Source organism: Vombatus ursinus, unplaced genomic scaffold (assembly GCF_900497805.2).
Source record: "Vombatus ursinus unplaced genomic scaffold, bare-nosed wombat genome assembly UNPS02014942.1, whole genome shotgun sequence".
Taxonomy (NCBI): domain Eukaryota; kingdom Metazoa; phylum Chordata; class Mammalia; order Diprotodontia; family Vombatidae; genus Vombatus; species Vombatus ursinus.
The window spans coordinates 5,353,803-5,374,979 of record NW_020954720.1 but is presented as its reverse complement, the minus strand read 5'-3'; the positions used below and the strand labels follow the sequence as shown (position 1 = coordinate 5,374,979).

The window sequence follows — 21,177 nt, the reverse complement described above, 5'->3', positions numbered from 1 at the left end:
ATGATAATGCAAAGGTAAAATAGACAGAACTTGGCTAGAGATTGGGTATGGTGGGTGAGAGAGAGTGAGTAGTCAGGGATGTCATAACGCAGAGGGAACTGACCTTACCTGTCTGAAATGGCTGTATAGTTGTGCCCCATTGGATTCAGAGGAACCTAGGTTCAAAACTAGGCTCTGAAATAAAGGATCTGTGTGACCTTGAGCAAATCACTTACCCTCTCTAGGCCTCAGTTTCCTCATCTGTAAAAATAGGGTGCATTAGGTGATCTCTAAGGTCCCTTCCAGCTCTAAGATCTATCAGACTATGGTACTCTTCCTTGAAAAAGTAAATCTATACCTGGAGAGTTGTGAATAATGTCATCCAGAAATGTGAAATTAACTGGGAACACCAAGTGGATGAGATGTAAAAAAGGAGGCAGAAAAGTTCTTTCCACAACAGGTGAGTTTTGGTGGTTGTGAAAAGTGCCAGTCCTGAGTAGGAAGTATATGTCTTCTTGGTCATGATATATGCTACCAATACCAGAATGACATAACACCATAGGGATGGGAACAGTTTAATGAAAAAAAGTCTAGTGTTATGATCATCCAGGGAAAAAGAAAATTGATCACTGGATTTTAGAGTTTAAAGGCCTGAATTCAAGTCCCAATTCTTCAGCTTACTAGCTTGTTAAAAAAAAAAAAGTCTTTTAAAAAGGTCCCTTGACCTCTCTGGGCTTTGATTCAATTCAATAGAAATTTATTAAGCACCTACTGTATGCAGGACATGGTGTAATAAAGAGCCAAACTTGAGGCCAGAAAGATCTGGGTTCAGAGATGGCCCCTGATACATACTGCCTGTGACCCTGGGTAATTGGCTTAATCTCTCAGTGCTAGGTAACTCTATTATAAATTGCTAAGATGGAATAGGTGCTGCCCTGTAGGAATAGTGGGACTTTCCTAAGCCAGGGTTTCCCATACCAATGAAACTGTAGATCTGTTCATTGTCAGTATCTTTATATTCTGAGAACTGGGGTCAATGTCAAAATAAGAGAGTAGATAACCTGTAATTCCCTACCAGCTCTAACAATTTGTGCTTCTGATCCTGTAGCATTGTAGTGTTTACAAGCCTTCTCTGAAGGATTCTTGGTTCCAAGTACATGTCTCATGGCATTGGCTATACTAGCAAATGTTGAATAATATCTACAGCTACTAAAACTCCCATATAGTGATATGTAAGATTTTGAACAGAGTCATATAGCAGTGGTCTGTTGTAGAAGAGACATAGAATTTCTCACTGGTATGACACTTCTCATTTCATCTCTCTGAATGGTTTGAGGGCTGTCCTGAAGTTCCAGGAGACCCTACATTCAGATGCAAGTGGACCTACCATCAGCCTGCCAAAGACTGATTCTCTTTTAAGTCCAAGAGTCATGCCAGTCTGATGTGCATACAGCTGGGTTTGGGTATATTCAGTGGCATACTGGAGCCTGTTAAGGATTGTTAAGGGGTCCCCTGAACTTCTTTCTGAATTGCCATATTTTCCAGAAACACTGGACTCAGACATTGCAGGAGGCCCTAAATGTGTCAAGGATGAAGCCCTCTTCCCCCACCCCCCCACCCTCAGCTGAAATAAGTTGTTGTTTGCATCCCGAACTGGACTCCCTGTGTGTCTTTGGGAGTCAAGACAGGTACCAGTCAGTCTGAACTAGACTGGGAAATTGTTTATGCAGCTGAGACACTTGTAGATAAGCAGACCATCCCATCTTCATAGTCTAGCAGTTCCCAAAAGGAAAAGAATTGGGCTTTTGCCATTGCCTTGCTCTTCCCCTTCAGGAGGGGTTTTGTCCTTTCCCACCTTCACATTTCCCCCCTCCCATGCCACACCCCTTTAGGTGGAGATTTCTGGTATGTCTTCCTTCCTTTATCCTGCTGTTATGAAAATGCAAACTTGAACTCTTTAGGCTCTACATGCATGTTCATTTCTCTTGTAATAAATCTAGTTTTCACATAAATTTCATGAAGTTGTGATTGCCTGTTGACAAGCTAGAATATACTAGTTGAGGAGAGTCAGTTGTTAAATTTTGTATGAGCCTTTATACCTTGGAAATGTAAATACCTCAAACCAGGTCCTGATTTATTGTTTTGTTGATTGCCTAAACTGCAGAAACTGGTGGAAAAAATGTCAGTAAGGCAGATTAAACTTAAAAGCATGTCATGTGTATGTTGGAGTTGGTTGTTAAACATTTGCCAGCATACACCTGGGTATGTTCATCTTGTGGCAGCTGCTAACAAGGTAAGTTTTAAGCAGGTCTAGTTAATTCTGAATAGCAACAAAGTTTATGTTGATCAGGCATGCCTGATAGAGTTATAGATCCACTGCATGTCCAAATTCTGGTTTTCACAATAGTACCTCTGCCTACTGGTTGCAGAGTTTGCCTATAGTCTTCAAATCTATTCAAGAAGGCTTTAAAGTGAAAATGACGCAGAAAGTGTGGGAGGTCAGAGATGGAAAAAAAAATCCCCACATTTCTGACAAGTTAAGTACAGTAAAAGCCAGCCGTTAAAACCAAGAATTCACAGTCGATAATATTCAAGAAGAAAATCAACAATAAAACCTATGGTCTAAGATATCTTTATACTGCTAAAGCAAGGGGGTAAATTCAACCTTTTAAGTATCACTGAAACTTGAAGGAATGTGAATTATGACTGAAATATGGCAGTGAAAGAGTATCATTCAAAAAGAACAAAATGGATTAAAAAAAAAAGGACAGTGGAATAGCGTTGTATAATAAGATATAATCAAATGATAACATCCAGGAACTAGCAAGGGGAAATATGCTGGCAAGCATCAATGGAGGGAGAAGCAGAATCAATATTATCATGTGTGTATACTTCTACTATAGATTATCTGGATAGAAGGCGGAATTAAATAAGAAGTTTGGGAATCAGGTCACAGTTTAGAATGGAGGTGTGATTTTGTAATGATGGGGGAATCCAACTCTCTGGACATCAGTTGGAATATGATTTGGAGAGGGAAACCAATTGGGAAACCATTGCAATAGTTCTGAAATTTGAGGAAGGAGGGCACTATTAGGTGGGAGTTTCAGGAAAGACTCTTGTAGAAGGTGGAGATGATGGATTACAGAGAAAAGACTGAATTACTCAAATCTTATTTTCTTTCTGTTTTCTCTGTCAAGGAGAATGATCTTCAGACTTAGAAAGATGGAACAAACATGGTTAATAGGGAGTTGAAACCACGAATAAATGAGGGAATGGTAAGAGAACACCTAGCTACCTTTATCAGTCCAGGACAAATTGCATTCTAGGGCACTAAAATTAGTCAAGCAACAAGCATTTATTAAGTACCCATTACATGCCAGGGACTGTGCTAAATGCTGGGAAGACAAATGAAAAAGAGCTTGAGGAACTTATATTCTAACAAAGGAACTTATCTTCCAATGACGTAATTGACAAATGTGTTTGCTGACTCATTGCTGGGTAGTCCTTATAGAGAATGCTAGAGGTAGTAAAGACTGAGGTGATTTCATCTAATTTGTTGGAAGTTGTGGTTTGAGCCCATACCTCTAGATCCTAATTTGGAGGATCTGAAATATGGCAAACAGTGACTCCACCATTGTTTGGACAGTTGTGGAAGTTTGTTTTTGTTTGTTGCATAGCAGGGGTTAGACTGTAGCATTTTTCATGGATCTAAGTATATCTTTTGGCCTCTTGCTAAAGGAAGCACATGATCCGTGCCTCCTTCCAGGCTAGCTCTTTGATCCTTTTGATGGAGCTATCTCCAAAATGATTAGCCATTGAGCCAGATAGACCTGTCTATTCAGGAGGCTAGGAGAAGAACTGAGGAGAAAGATTTTTCTCTCTCCCTTCCTTTTCTGATCACATTGATTTGGATATTTGATGGTTCTTTTTTAGATTCCGAATGAGAGAAAGCAGGATCTTCACATTTTCAGATAAGGAAACTGAAGTTTTAAGGATATGAAGCCACTTGCCCAAGGTCACACAGCTAGTCAGACACAGGGCAGGACAGCCAGGAGCATTAGCAGGCCTTCAGAAAAAAATAACTCAACTTAGTAGCCTTTTTCTCCTAAAGGGCACACCCGTCCACCCAATCTTAAGAGAAGAGACAAGGAACCACCACCTTATTTTTCTGTGTTGTGTGGGTGTTGGAAAAACCTTGGGCCTCAAGGTGCAACGAGGTCCATAGGTCACCCAAGCTTTGGGGGAGCACCTCTGATATCCTTTTTCATCCACCTATCTGTGCATCTCCTCCCATGCATTTCCTCCATCCCCCAGTGTCTGGAATGCATACAACTCAAGACACCCACCTTTCTCACTTTGAGCTGATGGTAGGGAAGGCCTAACTCTAGGCAAGAGGTGAAAAAGGCCTTGGATCCTCTGCAAAAGTCTCCAAGCAAACTGAATGATTGCCAGTCAGGAATGTAGTAAAAGGCATATCTTTAGTAGTCAGAAGGTTAGACCTTTACAATTCAATTCAATAGGAGGTGAGATGGGTATTATAAGCTGTAGTTCTATTACTTATTAATAGAATTATCTGTTTGTGAGAAAATGACTTATAATAACTTCCTGTCAGAAAGAAGTTTAGGGATGGTACTTAATGTGGAGCCATTCATTCTGGAATTTCCCCTAAAAGTGAGAGAATTCTTCCTGGGCTTTTAGAAATCCCATTAACATCTACTATACCACCCTGGATTCTACAAATCTTAGGGTCTCAGAAATGAGGACTGGGCAAGGACATAGAAAGATCTGGGATCTCCTTTCTTTTTGAAGGTGAAGAATGCACCTATAAAGTTGATTGATCCCTGACAATAAAAATGGAATGAGATGCCCTGGATAGGGCTGCCTGAAAAGAAAGGATCTGGGGGGGAAAAAAAAGTTCAGTCAGAAGAAGGCATTTCAATTCAATTTAGTAAACAGAACTAAAAGCAGAACTAAGAAAGATTGGGATATATTTCCCTGTACTTTTGCATGAAAGACCAAAATCAGCTTTTACAACTTCCTTACTACTACTTTTTTAAAAATTCTGTGTATTTCTCTTCAGTGAAATGTAACCTCGGTTTCTATTCCATTAGCAATAAAAACTTCTCTAAAGGCCAAAGAATGGCTGTGCATTCCTTTCAGAGACCAGAGGTGCCAGGGAGAAAAGATCACAACACATTTCTTCTGTAGGGAAATTGAGTGAAGGTAATCTACATAAAAAAAAAAAGGTACTGGAAAGGAGAAACCAGTAGGGGGAGCAGGATGCCTAGGTCTGGTGTTTCACAAAGAGTAGAAAAGTGGAGTTCCGGGATTGGGTTCAGCAAACTCATGGCTATCATAAGATGATGAACTTGAATGTCTGACTGTATGTCTGACTGGTGAGAAGAGATGACAATATCAAAATGTATATGACTGTTACTTTAGGAATTAAAAAAAAAGTGTGCCAGCCAGGCACATTTTGTTACAGACTTTATTTTAGACTGCATGTATCTTTCAAATCTTAGAATAAAGCTAAGGGGAAAAAAAACAACAACTCAAGTTTTATTAGTTTACTCTCCCCTTCCTTTCAGTCTGGGATGGTTTTGGGGAAACCTGGCTTTGAATGTTTTAAAGAGATTGCAAGATCTGGTTGTTTAAATAAGATGTTCCCAAAGGATAGCCTTCCAGGCTACCAGCGTCTGTAGACTGGTCTTTTGTGTAAGAAAGGTTTACAAGGGTAATGTATATACTTGTTTCCAGCTGACAGGGATAATTTATGTGTGATAGTCATTAAAAAAAAAAAAAAAAAGCCAGACATCACCTCAAAGGACCGTAAATTTAGAGCTAATGGATCTGAAGAGATCATCCAATCCCACCAGCTCATTTTAAAAATCAGAAAACCGAGTCGAAGAGTGGGGAAATGACCTCATTAGAGCCACTTATCCCCCTTAATTGGGGGGGGAGTTGTTGGGTGGCCCCTAGGGTTTTGTCCCACCTAAATGGTAGTTGAGGTCTCCAAAAGTATGCATCTCCATTCCTTTCTCCCCCACAACCCCAATCACTTCGGTGGAATAATTGTATTTCACAACGATTCCAGGACAAGAATGTCATCAGGCCCCTACGACTTGAGGTGCTTGGTACTGTGCAAAAAGCACTGGCTTTGCAGTTGGGGGACTTGAATTCAAATCCTGTCCCTGAACCCTCAGTTTCTTCTCCCTGCCTCGGTAAAGCAAAGAGGGTGACGGGATGATTCAGGAGCCACTGGCCCCGCCCACGGCAAAAGGACCCACCCCGCCCATCACGAGGGGGCATTGGCAAGTCCCTCCCTGACTGACAGAGGGGTGCGGGAGGAACACGTGACCCAGAAACCCGTACAGCTCGATGGCAGAAAAGCTCCAGATGGAGCATGCGCTAACTGCTCCACGCATGCTTCGTCGCTTCGGAAACCTAGGAAATCTTTCTCAGAGGCCTTGGAAATTCGGACTGTTGGGGGGGTTGGTAGCAGCGTGGGCATGGGGACCAGGACTTGGGGAGAAGGGAGAGAGGGCGGCGGCCAGACACGCTGGGCCCTGGTGTTGCTTTGGCTGGCGGTGGCCGCTGATTTGCCCTCGGCTTGGGGTAGCAGCGGTCCCCGGCTGCAGCAGTGGCCAGTTCCCTACAGGTGAGTGCGCGTGCGTCCCGGAGGGGCCAGGGGTCTTTGCGCGGGCGGAGAGGGAGATCACGTGCGGCTGCGCGCGCACACCCTGGGTAGCCCATGCTGCAGACTGGGCAGTGTTTAAACCCCTGAGGTTGGAGTCTGTACTTAGCTTTGAATCCTCGTCCTGCTCCATCCCAGTTTTTAAAAGATCGATTGTCTCTCAGGTCCTTTTCCTAGCTCCCCTGGCCCAGCGACTGGTTAGATATGGGGGGGGGGGGGTCTGTAGGGAAAGTAAGAAGAAAAAAATGTCCAGAAAATGGAGGGTTTATTTCCTGAGCTCCTCTTCCTCTTGATGGTTAAAAAAAAAAAAAAAAAAAAAGAGCCAGACACGTAATTGCGAGCAGTGCCAGGGTATTTGTGCAGGAAGCGGTTAGGAGGAGCACTGCTTTTCCTTGTTTGAGAAATTCTGTGGCTGCTTGGGGTGATGCTGTACCCACGACAGTCTCCCCAAACTTCAAAACAGACAAACCACACTAGGGGTGTATGTGAGGATAATAATAGCTGGGAGGCCTAAAGGTTTATACTTTCCAGCCTTTAAAGCAACGTACAAATATGTCAGTTATTGTCACATGGGAGAAAAAAAAATAACTGACATGGTGATCACACAAATTAGTTGCATGGTTTACCCGCTTCTGACTTCCCTGACTCTGTATAGGGAGATACTACTCAGATATTGAGGAGGCAGCAAGGTGGCTCAGTGGATGGAACACCGGGCCTCCAGTCAGGAAAACTGGAGTTCAAATCCAGTCTCAGACATTTACTAGCTGTGTGACCCTGGGCAAGTCACTTAACATCTATTTGCCTTAATCCCCTAGAGAAGGAAATGGCAAATCACTCCAGTATCCTCGCCAAAAAAACAACTACCCATACATGGACGTGAAGAGTCAGACACAACTGAACAACAATTCAGATATTGCTGTTGATGAAACCACTAGGCCAGGCCTTATGTGTTCTAGAGCAGTAGTGTCAAACTCAAATGGAAATAGGGGGCACTAATCTGAATGTAAGGATGCCTGCAGTGCATATCTATATTTTTTATTTATTTTGTTAAATATTTCCCATTTGCATTCCGTTCTAGCATGGAGGGGTATTTTAGGCTGTGTTTGACATCTGTATTCTAGAGGATTGCAGACCCAATTAAGAAGTTGGATGTCTCTGTAGTGTGTGTGCATGAAGTCTTAAGGGATAAAGGCTCATCGACAGATAATAGATTTAGAACTGAAAGGGTCCTCATATGTCACTTAGTCCAGTGGTATCAAACTCAAATAGAAATGGAATAGATTTAGAAAAACCACAAAAAACCCCATAATTAACATTATGTTGTATTATATTCTTATTAGTTTGTGAAACATTTTCCCAGTTATATTTTAATCTGGTTCCTGCCACACTGGAGTTTTGTGGGCCTGTGAGTTTGATAACCTGTAATCTAATAGAATCCTTCCTCATTTTATAGATTTGATTTTTAACTTTTAATATTTTTATATGTTGTCAACTGGCATTAAGTGCCTAACAAGGTCAAGTTGTGTACTAAATGTTGATGATTCATGGCATGTTAGTGCTGAGAGGAATTTGAGATTTTTTTAGTCTAATCCCATCATTCAGTGGATTGGAAAAGATGACCAGTAAGTAGTAGGCCTTTTACTCAAGTCCCTAAAAACAAAGCAGTTGGGTATATATATCACAGCACACAAACACCAGTGTCCTTAAATGAAGAGACAGAAACTCCGTTAGGGACAGAGGAAAGGGTACTTTCTAAGGAAGCAAACTAAATAAATTAGGGGAAGTGGGGGTGGGGGAAGTAATATGTCCAAGGTCTCTCCCAGGAGGTCAAATATCCCAAGTTGGGTATTTTAAGTGAAGGGGAAAAGGAATGAGGGTCAAGTCACTTATATTTCAGTTTCTGTCTCTTGTGAATCTGTGATTTAATTTTTATTTAGGCTCATAGGTTTAAAGCTGGAAGTCACCTCAGTGGTCATCTATTTCAACTTTCTCATTTTTCACACAGATACTAAGTGATAAAATAAGAATTCTAACGCAGGTCCTCCATATCCAGATGATTCTCAAGCCAGCATTTTTATCATAATACCACGTGAACACTTCCTGAACCAATATACATCATAATCCTTTTGTCTCTTGGTTGACAGTCTTTCCGAGTTGCCACAAACAAAAGTTCACCTACTGATCAGGCTTCTGATGAGCCTAATTGAGCTTAGCTGGTTTCATAGATAAAATATCACAAGACCTATCTTAGCAGCATGGTCTAGAGTTGGCCAGCATATGTATTGTTTTGGTTTTTTTTTTAAACCTAATGTCAATTAAGGATATTAAGGTCACTATATTTGCTTAGAGGCAGCATGGAAAATATGTTAAGACCTGACCTGGAGTCAGGAAAATCAGCCTCTGATACATCCTGGCTTTGTGACCCTATACAAGTCAGTACCCCAGACAAGCTGCAGAGTAGGTGTCACTATGCTTTGGTATGAGAGCTCAGGGGAGCTCCCTAACTTTATGAATTGCAGGTCCCGTCCATTATTTGTTCTTGGTCTTACTTTCTGGGATCAATTAGTCAGCAGGCATTTATTAAGTGTCAGGCACTGTGCTAAGCACTAGAGATATAAACAAAGGCAAAAAACATAGTCTCTGTTCACTGGAAGCTTACTTTCTAATAGGAGAGAGTAAATTTTTTTTTCAGTTTCTACACTTTACTCACAACAACCTTGTGAGATTGATAGTAGAGTCAGGGACTGGACCTCTGGTGTCATTGATATGTGGGACTTTTCACTTACCTATCAGTCATTCAGGTCATAAATTTCTCTGAAACCTATAGTCCTTTATTCACTTTTTTTTTAATTAAAATATTTTCTTCCCACCTTCCATCTCCAACCCCCACCCCGCTGCCCTCTGTTGGGAAAGCAAAATCCTTTAACAAATATATGCATAAGCAAGCAAAATAAATTCCATCATTGGCCGTATCCAAAAATGTATGCCTCATTTTGCACCCAGAGTTCATACATCTTTCTGTCAGGAGTTGGGAAATTTGCTTCCTCATCAGTTCTCTGGAATTGTGGTTGGTCATTCCTTGCAACCTATATTCTTGGAGATTTGACTAGAACACGGGAGGTGGATAGGAAAAGCATTATTATCCCCATTTTACATACAAAAAAAGTAAGGCTCAGGTTAACTACCCATGGACACACAGCTATTATGAACTAGAGGTGGGATTCAAACCCTCATCTCTCACATCCAGCATCCCATGGAGAATGGATGGTGTACCAGACTTGGAGTCAGGAAGACCTGGCTTTTAATCTCTTCTGACACTATCTTGTGACCAAGTCAAGAATCATTTTTTAAGTGTTTACCATGTGCCAGGCAAATTGTTCAAATTTGGCAAATCACTTAACTTCTGAGCTTTAGTTTTTTCATCTGTAAAATGGGGATAATACCAGTAATATCTCCCTCACTAAATTGCTATAAAGCTCAGAGAGAATCTATATAAAGTTTTTTTTGCAAGTGTTAAAGTACTTTATCAATGTTAGTCATGTAATCTTTAGTGACAGGTTTTGTGGGGTAATGGATAGAGTGCTGGACTTGGAGTCACAAAGATGCGGGTTCCCATGTAGCCTTTGCTTTTTAGTAACTGTGTCACTATGGGCAAGCCACTTAAACCTCTCACAGACTATAGGTTGCCATCTGCCTTTCTGAAGGAGCTTCCTACAGAATCATCTATTTTTGAAGTATTGACGGTTAGCAGTCCTATAAAGATCCATAAAAACTATGTTCAAGTACTCTCAAAAAGTTGTAAGGAAAATATTTTGTAAAGCTTAAAGTGCTATGTAGATGTATTGTTAATTGTCCGACAAACATCTAATGACTCCATGCTCGTTACCCTGTTGTATAAATAAAGGGCTTCTCTTTAAAGGGGTAGAACAGGAAGAAATAATGACGTCTGTATTAATAGGCTTATATAAAAAGTATATTCACAGGGCAACTAGGTGGAGCAGTAGATAGAGCACTGGCCCGGGAGTCAGGAAGACCTGAGTTCAAGTCCAGCCTCAGACACTTGACACTAGCTGTGTTACCCTAGGCAAGTCACTTAACCCCAATTGCCTCACCCCCCCCCAAAAAAAAGTATATTCACCGTAGGCTTGAAGGTCAAATTTCTCTCAAGTTCTTATGTTGAACAAAGTGAGCAATGGTGCTAGGATAATTATGTATTATTTAGCTTATTATAATGATTATATCTTATTTAGCTATATAAATTTGGTTGGCATGTTTGTTTGTTTTTTTTTTAAAGCAGTCCTAGTATAATGATATTATTGGAGAATATACATATTTTCCCCTTATTTCTCTTAAGGAAATCAGATAAAACTCAGAGTGACCTGAGAGTAGTTGGAAACAAGAACTTTTCTAAAATACATAATTAAGAGAAAGTATCAATTTATCAAGTTATTTTTGTCATTTTGGTATGATAAGTTATGCTCGTTGTTTACATTTTCTTGGCACTTTATGATTACAAAATCCTTTAATGTGTTGCCTGATTTGACCCTTATAACAGCTCTGTAAGGAAGATAGTATAAATACCCCTATTTTACAATTAAGAAAATTGAGACTTAGAATAATTAAATGATCTGCCCAAGGTCACATAGCTGGAGGTGTGATTTGAACCCCAGATCATTTAACCTCTACGGGCCTTGATTTCCTCATATATAAAGAGAGAAGGTTGAACTGCTTACCTAAAATGAGCTTTAAATGAAACTTGGATTCTTAAATGTATAAGGCCTCACTAATTCCTTTCAAGTTGATAACTGTTTTTTTCTTATTGAAGGCGTTTTGAATTCCGTCCTACACCAGATCCTTATTGTCAAGCTCAATATACTTTCTGCCCAACTGGTTGTCCTATCCCAGTTATGAAGGATGATGATGTCCTAGAAGTCTTTCGATTACAAGCCCCAGTATGGGAATTTAAATATGGTGATCTCCTGGGACATTTGGTAAGAATGGACCTTTATTTTGTTATGGCTCTGAATTGTTGAGTGCAGTTTGATTTTGGGGAAAACCAATTAAATTCTGTTGTGTATATGTGTGCACACACTGATATATATGTACATATGCATGTGTCCACCTGATTTCTTATTTACATACTTGTGTGGGTATATATATATATACATAAATATGTTTATGTATATTATCCTTATATTGATTCTATTTAGAACAATTACACTAAGAAGTAAAAAGTTGCGAATCAAAATATCAAATTAATAATTTTAATGGCAGCAAACACTGTAACTTTTATAGCCTTTTTTTTAAACATCCTAACAAATTCTGGTTAAATTCAGTTATTAACTTTATTTTGAATAATTTAACTGAAGCAATGATGCTATGGTCAACAAAATAGACTGTGCTAGTTCCAAGACATTTAAGCTTTGGCATTCCTAATGTACTCTAACAGTATGTACATTAGATGTCATTCTAAGTGTCCTGGGTTTTGTATATTTGTGGTACTTAAATTTCTTTGAAGTATTTCTTAAGTGTGTTGAAGTATAGGGCATTTTAAGCAATTTCCTATTAGTCCAGCAAGTAGAGTACTTTCCTACTGGGAGCTGGAGGTGGGATGTTAAGGCAAGAAACAAAAGCATCACAGGTAGAATTTTATTATGCAATTTATTCTTTCCTTTTTTCCACTCCTTCCTATTTCCTTCCTCTGTGGTAAGATTGGGGGAGGGGGCAATGGGGAAAAGAGAAGAAGAGGAGGTCCAGACGGTTGATAGTAGTATGAAGTGAAACAGTACTTGGTAGAAGCTTCTGAGATATTAGTGATTGTATTTATAGGCTCTCATATAATATGAAAAATCTATTCACTGTAGGCTTGAGGGTCAAATTTCTCTGACATTCTTATGTTGCATAAAGTAACCAAAAATGTTGAAATAATTATATCTTATTAGCTACATAAATTGAGTTGGCATGATTTTTTTTTAATCCTAATAAAATAACTTTGGTCAAAAATAAGACCAAACCTAATGAGGTTTTTTGTTTGTTTGTTTGTTTGTTTGTTTTTTAAGTCTCTGGTGGAAAGGGGAGTGATTTTTCTAGTCAGGCATTTGAGTAAAGGAATTGATGTATTGTTGGCTGTGTCTACCTCTCACTTCTGGGCTTAATCTATCCACCACCAACTAGCATTAAATGCCTACTAGGTACTAGGCACTGCAGATACAAAAACAAAGAATGAAACAATCCCTACTTTCAAGAAATTTCCATTCTCCCTCTTAAAATCTATGCCATTGCAGTAAGTACTTAGTCTAAGGAATCTCTCTTTGGATTATCCACATTACTAAGCCCCAACAAAAAGTAAAGATTGAGAACATTTGAAGGACCTATAAAGACCTTAATATTCTCCAGTATACCCTTTAAAACTATCATAGATGAATCATAGGTTATAATTATCATGATGTAATTATCAGCAGTGAAAATAATTGTAAAACCAGAACTTCTGTAGTTTTTCTGCTTTCCTGTAATCACATAAAGTAGGAGTACAACACTTGTTATTTCTCTATCTCTCAGCCTGGACCCACCATTCTCTAAGTTGAAAGAGAACCACTGCATCACCCCTCCCCATTAAAGAGAAATGCTCAGCACTAAGAACCCTATCTGGGAGAAGTATCCTGTACAGAGGGTAGGGTCGAGCCAGGGAACAAAGACCCACAGCTTGGGGAGCAAGAATGAGAATGTGCATAAGTAAGGGAAACTTGCAGACAGCTCAAGTCCCAAGTGCCTTGGCCAGTCTCATTTATTAACAGTCTACCATGTGTAATGCTTTTTCTAGGTACTGGAAATGTTTTTCAAGGAACTTACATTCTACTAGGAAGTGAAAGAACATGTACCCAGATAAGTCAGTCACTATAGCATAATTTGTGGGGAGGGAGGGAGAGGGAGGTGAAATGAGTAAGTAGTATTTGAGAAAGAAGTGTCTCTCGGGTGGAGAGGATAGCCTATAAAAGTGCTGAGATAGGAGATGGAATGAATAGTTCAGGTAGCAGCTTTCAGCTTGGCTGAAATGTAGATTTATGTAAAAGACAGTTAATATTAATTTTCTAAAAAGATGGATTGGAGACAGGTTTTCAATGCCTGGCTGAGGAGTTTGTGATTTATCAAAGTTTTTTAGCAATGCAATGACATGCTCAAACTGACACCGTGGGAAAATTATTTCGGCAGCTCTCTGGAGAATGGATTAAAGGGTGGAGAGGCTAAAAGGACAGAGGCCTATCTGAAGGTTTTTTTTCAGTAGGCAAGGCCTGAGGTGGCATAGTGCTTCAGTAGTGACGCTGAAGGGGATGGCTATGAAAGGCATTGTGAAGGTACAACTGACAAGGCTTAGATGCTGATTAGATATAGTCAGTGAGGAAGCAAAGACTCTCAGGCTGCAACCAAAAGGGTGATGATACCCCCAAAAGAAATAAGAGAAATTCAAAGGAGAGATGGTTTAATGGAGAAAGATTGTAACTTCCATTTTGGACATTAAATTTAGAATGTAAGTAGCACAAAGGAAGGGATTGTTTTGGTTTTGTCTTTTATATTTTTGTCCCCTTACCTATAGAATAGGTTCTTAATAAATGATTGCTATTCAATTTGAGATTTTGATGGCATGTTTAGGTGGAGATATGTAGCAAACAGGTAGCTAAAGATCCAGGAAAGGTGTTCAGAAGAAAGATTAAGATTGGATTTATGTGGCAAAGAATTGGAAACTGAAGGGATGCCCATTAATTGGGGAATGGCTGAACAAGTTGTGGTATATCAATGTAATGGAATACCACTGGGCTATAAGAAATGATGAGCAGGCAGACTTCAGAAAAAACCTGGCAAGACTTGTATGGACGGATACTGAGTGAAGTGAGCAGAACCAGGAGAACATCACAGTAACAGCCACGTTGTGCAATGACCGACTTTGATAGACTTAGCTCTTCTCAGCAACGCAAGGATCTAAGACAATTCCAAAAGACTCTTGATGGAAAATGCTATCCACATCTAGAGAAAGAACTATGTAGTCTGAATGCAGATGGAAGCATACTATTTGCTCTTTTCTTTTGTTGTTTTATTTCTTTTCTTGTGGTTCCTCCCATTAGTTCTAATTCTTCTATACATCATGACTAATGTGAAAATATCCTTAATATGAATGTATAAGTAGAGCCTATATCAGATTGCACACTGTCTTGGGGAGGGGGGAGGAGAGGGAGGGAGAGAAAATTTAAAACTCAAAATCTTATGAAAGTGAATGTTGAAAACTAAAAATAAATTTTTTTTTTTTTTAAAAAAGATTAGATTTATGGATTTGGGAGTCCTGTCTGCAGAGATAGATATTTGAATATGTGGGGAGTGGAGATCACCAGCAGGTTATTAAAGAACCCAGAACAAAAGCTTTCAGGGACACCCAAGCTTAGAACACAGGAGATAGTCTCATTTTGCAACTATTTTTTTTTATATCTGACATTATTTTTACATAGAATATTATGCATGATGCTATTGGATTCAGAAATACTATGACAGGCAAGAACTACACCATGGAATGGTATGAACTTTTCCAACTTGGAAACTGCACATTTCCCCATCTCCGACCTGAAATGAATGCACCATTCTGGTGTAATCAGGGAGCTGCCTGTTTTTTTGAAGGTATTGATGATATTCACTGGAAAGAAAATGGGACCTTGGTTCTGATAGCAACTATATCAGGTGGGTTTTGAAAACATGATAGTATTTGGGTGACAGCATAAACATACAGATATTAAAACCAGCTTCATTTTGAAGCATAGTTCATTGTTTTCTTCATAGTTTTAGAAGCCATCTGTAAACTATGTAGCTGGAACCACTAACTCTTAAACCAAAGTATTATTCATGTGTTATATTGCCTATTACCAATGGAAATTAATAGAAAATTATGGCTCAGTACAACCATATTGTAAAAATTTAGTGAAAATGAGTGAATTGTTTGCGGTATTATGTTTGAGCCTCTGGAATGCTTATATTTCCTAGTTATGGTATTAGTAAGAATTAGACAAGTGGCTTGGAAGAAACTGGATTAGGGCCTTTGTAACTGAGCAAAGCTTCCTGTTAAGCTATTTTTAAATGATAAAACAGATGTTATATTAAAGCAGCATTCTTAGAGTCAGTTCTCTTCTAAGATTTTTAGTTCTAACTGCCTCTAAATTTCAAGTCCATAAAGCATTACTAGGAAGTAATAATAATAGTGTTATTTCGATCACTGTTTAATATTAAATGTGATAAGATTAAGCTATGTCACTGTTTTCTATTATCAGAAGAGAACTATACTAGGAAGCAGAAAACCTTAGCTTTAATGGTTCTCTACAGCTAACTGGCCATTACCTTGGGCTGGTTCCTTACTCATGAGTTCTTCAAAGTAGAAGTGGGTAGTGAGCACATGTATATTGTGTATAATGGGTATATGATAGTGTATAGTGCGATATCTGTTACATGTGGAGGTGTGCTTCTAATATGTGTATGAAACATATTAATGTATATAATGTATATAAATATCCCCAACATTATCCCCAACCCTATGAATCCAGGAGGCCTTACTGTTTTCCTTCCCTTTCCTGTCCCTCGGGCTAGAGGTGAGGAGAGTCCAAATTGCAAGGACTGTTTGATCTGGACTCAGAGAACCTGGGTTTTAATCTTGGCTACAGTATTTGAATAGCTTCACTTCTCTGGGCCTGTTTCTTTTATAAAACGATTAGGTACCCTCAAGTGCCTCTTCCAACTCCATTTTTTAATATGTATAACACAATATGATTACAAGCTCAAGTTCCACAATTCTGAATATTAATTTTACATTCTTCTTTTCAAAGTAGAGAGAGCAAAATCCCAAACTGAGAGTCAGTGTACCCAAGTGAAATGGTAAATCACTCTCTGAAAGAACTTCATTTAGTCACACAATCCATCCTTCTACTTTCAGAGTGTACTACCTGACCAAGCCAGGCTTATAAAATGTCCAGGATCATGAAAAAGGTACAGAGATAGCCAAATGGCATTAGCTACTGGATATAATGTATTCTCACAGTTAATGATGTCCTTAAGTAAAACAAACACAAGGTGGGTTAAAAACTCCAGTAGAAATTCAACAGAGCCTGTAAGTTCTTTTGGTTTGGCAAGTTTAAACTAATTCAGAATTGATCCTAGTAAAGATCCAATGCTGTTCAATATAGTTAAAAACAAAAAGGTAGGGCTTTGCATCAAACCATTTTTATAAATCTAACTATACATACAGAATTGGTTAAATCTCTTTCCTCCTTCACAATATCTCATTCCTGATCATCTTTCCTGACCTCTCTTTTACTTTTCTGCCTTCTACTTTGTCACTTACATATATATCACTTCCCATTCCCCTTGCCAGTTTTTTTTCTTTCTCATTGGTGCTATTTAATAACATTCAGGAAGAAGTGCGTCAGTTTTTTGTAAACTTCATAACTTAAAGACCTGATAATGACATTACTACTAAAATTCATTTTCCTCATAGATAAAAGGAGGTTGCATTGGATGATTTCTAAGTACCCTTCTAGTCTAAATTCTGAACTTATAATTATAAAATTAATGAATTAAGAAGGTAATGTGACCTAATAAATTAGGTGCATGGCAACATGCAGTGTTACCATAGGCAAGTCAACTAACTTCTCTGTCTCTTCATTTGTAAAATGGGATTTTATGATGGTAGTACCTAGTATCACAGAGTTGGTATTGGGCTCTTAGAATTGTATGTAAAATGCTATATAAATGTCAATTGTTATTATCCTTTTACCTTTCTTTTGTGAAAGATAATTTGAGATATTGCTTGCTTTTGACATACGTGAGCATATATGATTGGATGAGTTTGAATCCTTGCTATGAAAGCCAAACATTTTCATTTATTCATGTCTACTTATATATATATATGTGCGTGTGTTTATATATAAGATTTAATTATACATTTTTTTCTTTTTTAAAAATAGGAAAAATATTTAACCAAATGGCAAATTGGGTGAAACGGGATAATGAAACAGGTATTTATTATGAGACATGGACTGTCCGAGCTAGTCCAGAAAAAGAGTCAACAACATGGTTTGAATCTTATGACTGCTCCAAATTTGTATTAAGAACATATGAGAAATTGGCAGAACTTGGGGCCAAGTTTAAGAAGATAGAAACCAACTATACCAGAATATTTCTCTACAGTGGTGAACCTACATTTGTGGGAAATGAAACCTCTATTTTTGGACCTGCAGGAAACAAGACTCTTGCTACAGCTATAAAGAGATTTTATTACCCATTTAGACCTCATTTGTCAGTTAAAGAATTTTTGTTAAGTCTTGTGCAAATTTTTGATGCAGTGCTTATCCACAGGCAGTTTTATTTGTTTTATAATTTTGAATATTGGTTTTTACCTATGAAGTCCCCCTTTATAAAGATAACATATGAAGAAATTCCTTTACCAAACAAAACACTGGTTTCTAAAACATTGGGACTTTGAGGAAGGAAATGTCAGTATATCTTTTTGGGAAGTGATTCAGAGAGTGATTTGGTCCCATTATGGATCATCTAGGCCTATCCCTCTTTCATTGGTTTTTAAGAATTAAGGAGGTGAAACTCAAATCAACAAATCATTTTGCCTCTTAGTCTCTCTTGGGAACTGGGTGGGGAGAGGTTAATACAGTATTGTACTGGCAAAAGTTAGCCCCCTGGATTATCTGGATTTCAAGGCTACAATTAACAGGGAAGAAGAATCATAGTACATAGGGCTAATATTAAACAGACTATGTTATGGTGCATTGTACACAGTAGGTGCTTAATAAATATCTGAGTTGAATTACATATAACTACAGTACAAAGGTTACATGTTTTATTCTGCATACCACTTAAAACCTTTAAGTATTGTTCTGTGTTGTAGTAATTTTAGAATGCCTTTTGATCCAGGTGTCCTGAATGAGTTCCTCTCATTGGAATTTAAGACTTTTTTTTTTCCTCTTAAATATAGCAGATGTGAAAGTATTTCCTTTCAGTGACAAAGGTTTTTCTCTTACCACAGACTTTGAGTTTCAGAATTTCCTGGGGTTTGCAATATCAGATTTTGAACTGAGTATATAGGGCTTCATGGTTTGTCATTAAACATCTTCAACAACCCTTGGGCACAGTTAATCCTTAAATTTATTTTACTAGTTTTATTTTCCCCTTCATTAACTAGCAGTGACATGTAAGATAAGTAACAATGTTTGTGTTCATATATCTGTGTATATATGTTTAACTGTCTCCTGAAACATTGTATTCCTCAGATATAGAGGCAAGTCTATACTTGACATTTTGTCACCAATTCACTGTTGCCAAAAATTATATTTTTCAGTCCTTTGTCTTGTTCATTAATCAGTTTTAACTATAGCCAGTTTTTGAAAAACCATCCTTGTTAAAGGGATGGCTGTATTGGAAAGGCATTCCACTAGGGGGCAAGTGTAAAGCTTATACACATTTTTTGTTTTTTTCCAAATAGTGCATGTGAAGCAAACAATCCACTCTGGGAACATGGTGAAACAAAAAGCAGGGGGCTATTAACTCTGAGTAAAAGCATCTGTATTAATTACAAGTTATCATTGTTAAACCTCACTGGAAAACTAGAGCATGTTTAGATGTAATTATTATGTTGCCAAAATCAGGTTATTATGTATCATGTGATATCATACTTTATATGATATACAAAGTTGTTAGGAGAAACTAGTTTTTTTTTTTTAAGAATTCACACAATGAAGCTTCTGTATAATATTATATGTGCAAGTTGACAATGGAAAGCTTATCATTCATATAAATGAATCTTAGTTAATTTTATTTCAAATTAAATTATAGTAGGCAATAAGAAATAGTGTGAAGGTCATACTTAAGAAAGACTTTTAAGTAGTAGCCAGAAAATAATTCAGATGTATTAGTCATGTGCCCCTTAACATATTAAAAACTCTATTGTATTTAATATTCTGTAGGTATTATTTGCAAGACATTTGCAAATCCATAATTAGTGATTGCCTATTAAATATGAGATGCTGTTATGGAGATTGGAACCATTATTTTTTAAATTTAAATTTTAACTTTAAAAACTATATAATCTTAAAGAAAAACATTTTTTAAAAAAAGAATGCTGTTTTATGAATTCTGTTCTGTAGCATTAATTTTGTTATGAGATTTAGTGAATGTACTTCTTAAGGGGCTTTTGCTTAGAACTAGTTCTGGTAAGTTGGTACAGTTAATTGAAAGAATACAACCAAAACAAAAATAAGAATGCCATAATGACTATTACATTTTATAAACTTAAATAGTTCTTTTACTTACTTCTTACAAAAAGAAGAAAAAAAATACAGTTTTTAAAGGCCTCAACAGAGCTAATTATTCTGTTGTGCAGTGAAATCTTAATCTTCAGGAAATGGGCCTTAAAGCAAAGTCAGCTGTAGGGTTGTTTGGTTGGTTTATAACTTAACAAATCCTGCATTAGTGGTAGTGTGTACCATGTATTTCAGTGGCAACAAATCCTGCATAACTGGTGATGTATATCATGTTATTTCAGAGGTGATGTTCCTGCTAAGTAACATAACTGTGGGAGAAAAAGATCTCTTTGAGCACACTCAAAGTAGGTAAACTTGATTTGACAAGTTCAACCACTTCTCTTTCTCTTTTCCCAAGCTGTGACCAAGTGAATGTCTTTTTCCCTCCCTTCTTAAAAAGAAAAGGATAATACTTATTTACACTTGACTGATCTAATACCTTAGTATGAATGCATTCCATTCGAGGTGAATAAAATCAAACAATTACTTCATAAATCTTTTTTCTCACTGTAAAATTATGAGCCCCATTAAATTAATTTTAGGCACTAGCAAGTGGGAGGGAATATATTTTGCAAAGCTGAAGCTCCTAGCAATTATTATACCTATAAAGATAGTTATAAAGGTACACCCACAATTTTTTTGTGAGAGGATGGGAGATATAGGGTTAGTCTGCAATCTGGGTAGACTTTTCTTATAGTTGGCATCTCACACCCAACTCCCGATAGAAAAGTTCAAAATCCACTGGGTTAGAAGTCTGGAGTCCTGTATCCCAAACTTGTTCTACTTATACCAGTTCCATATCCAGTGTGACACTGGGCAAGTCAAAATTTCTACGTGCTTCCATTTCCTCATATATAAAATAATGCAAAAGTGTGCTGCCACTGAAATATAAGGTATACTATCACTTATGTTGGATTTAAGTTACCAAAGTAAAATAAAACCCAAAACACACAGCTGCCTTTGTTATAAAAGGCCCTTTCCCAGAAAACTAAGATTCTACTATAATAGCAAAATAAGAGTATTAGATTTCTTAAGGCATTTAAAAGCTGCAATGAAGAGGAATAAAAGCATTGCTGAATGAGAAAGGTTGATGGTTTATTAATTGATAGAAATTTTAGGAATGATTTTAATAATGCTTTATAAGTAAAAGTTCTTGTCAGAGGTCAA

General features: G+C 37.8%; 1 protein-coding gene across 1 annotated transcript; it reads left to right on the top strand.

Moving 5' to 3' along the window:
• The first annotated feature begins 6,321 nt into the window (after positions 1-6,321).
• CLN5 (CLN5, intracellular trafficking protein) lies at positions 6,322-18,536 on the top strand. The gene is given in 5 exon segments (XM_027844544.1): positions 6,322-6,471; positions 6,474-6,637; positions 11,499-11,664; positions 15,169-15,394; positions 17,665-18,536. Coding segments are annotated over 5 exon segments (1,188 nt in total). The 5' UTR covers positions 6,322-6,357; the 3' UTR covers positions 18,183-18,536.
• Positions 18,537-21,177: the final 2,641 nt, after the last annotated feature.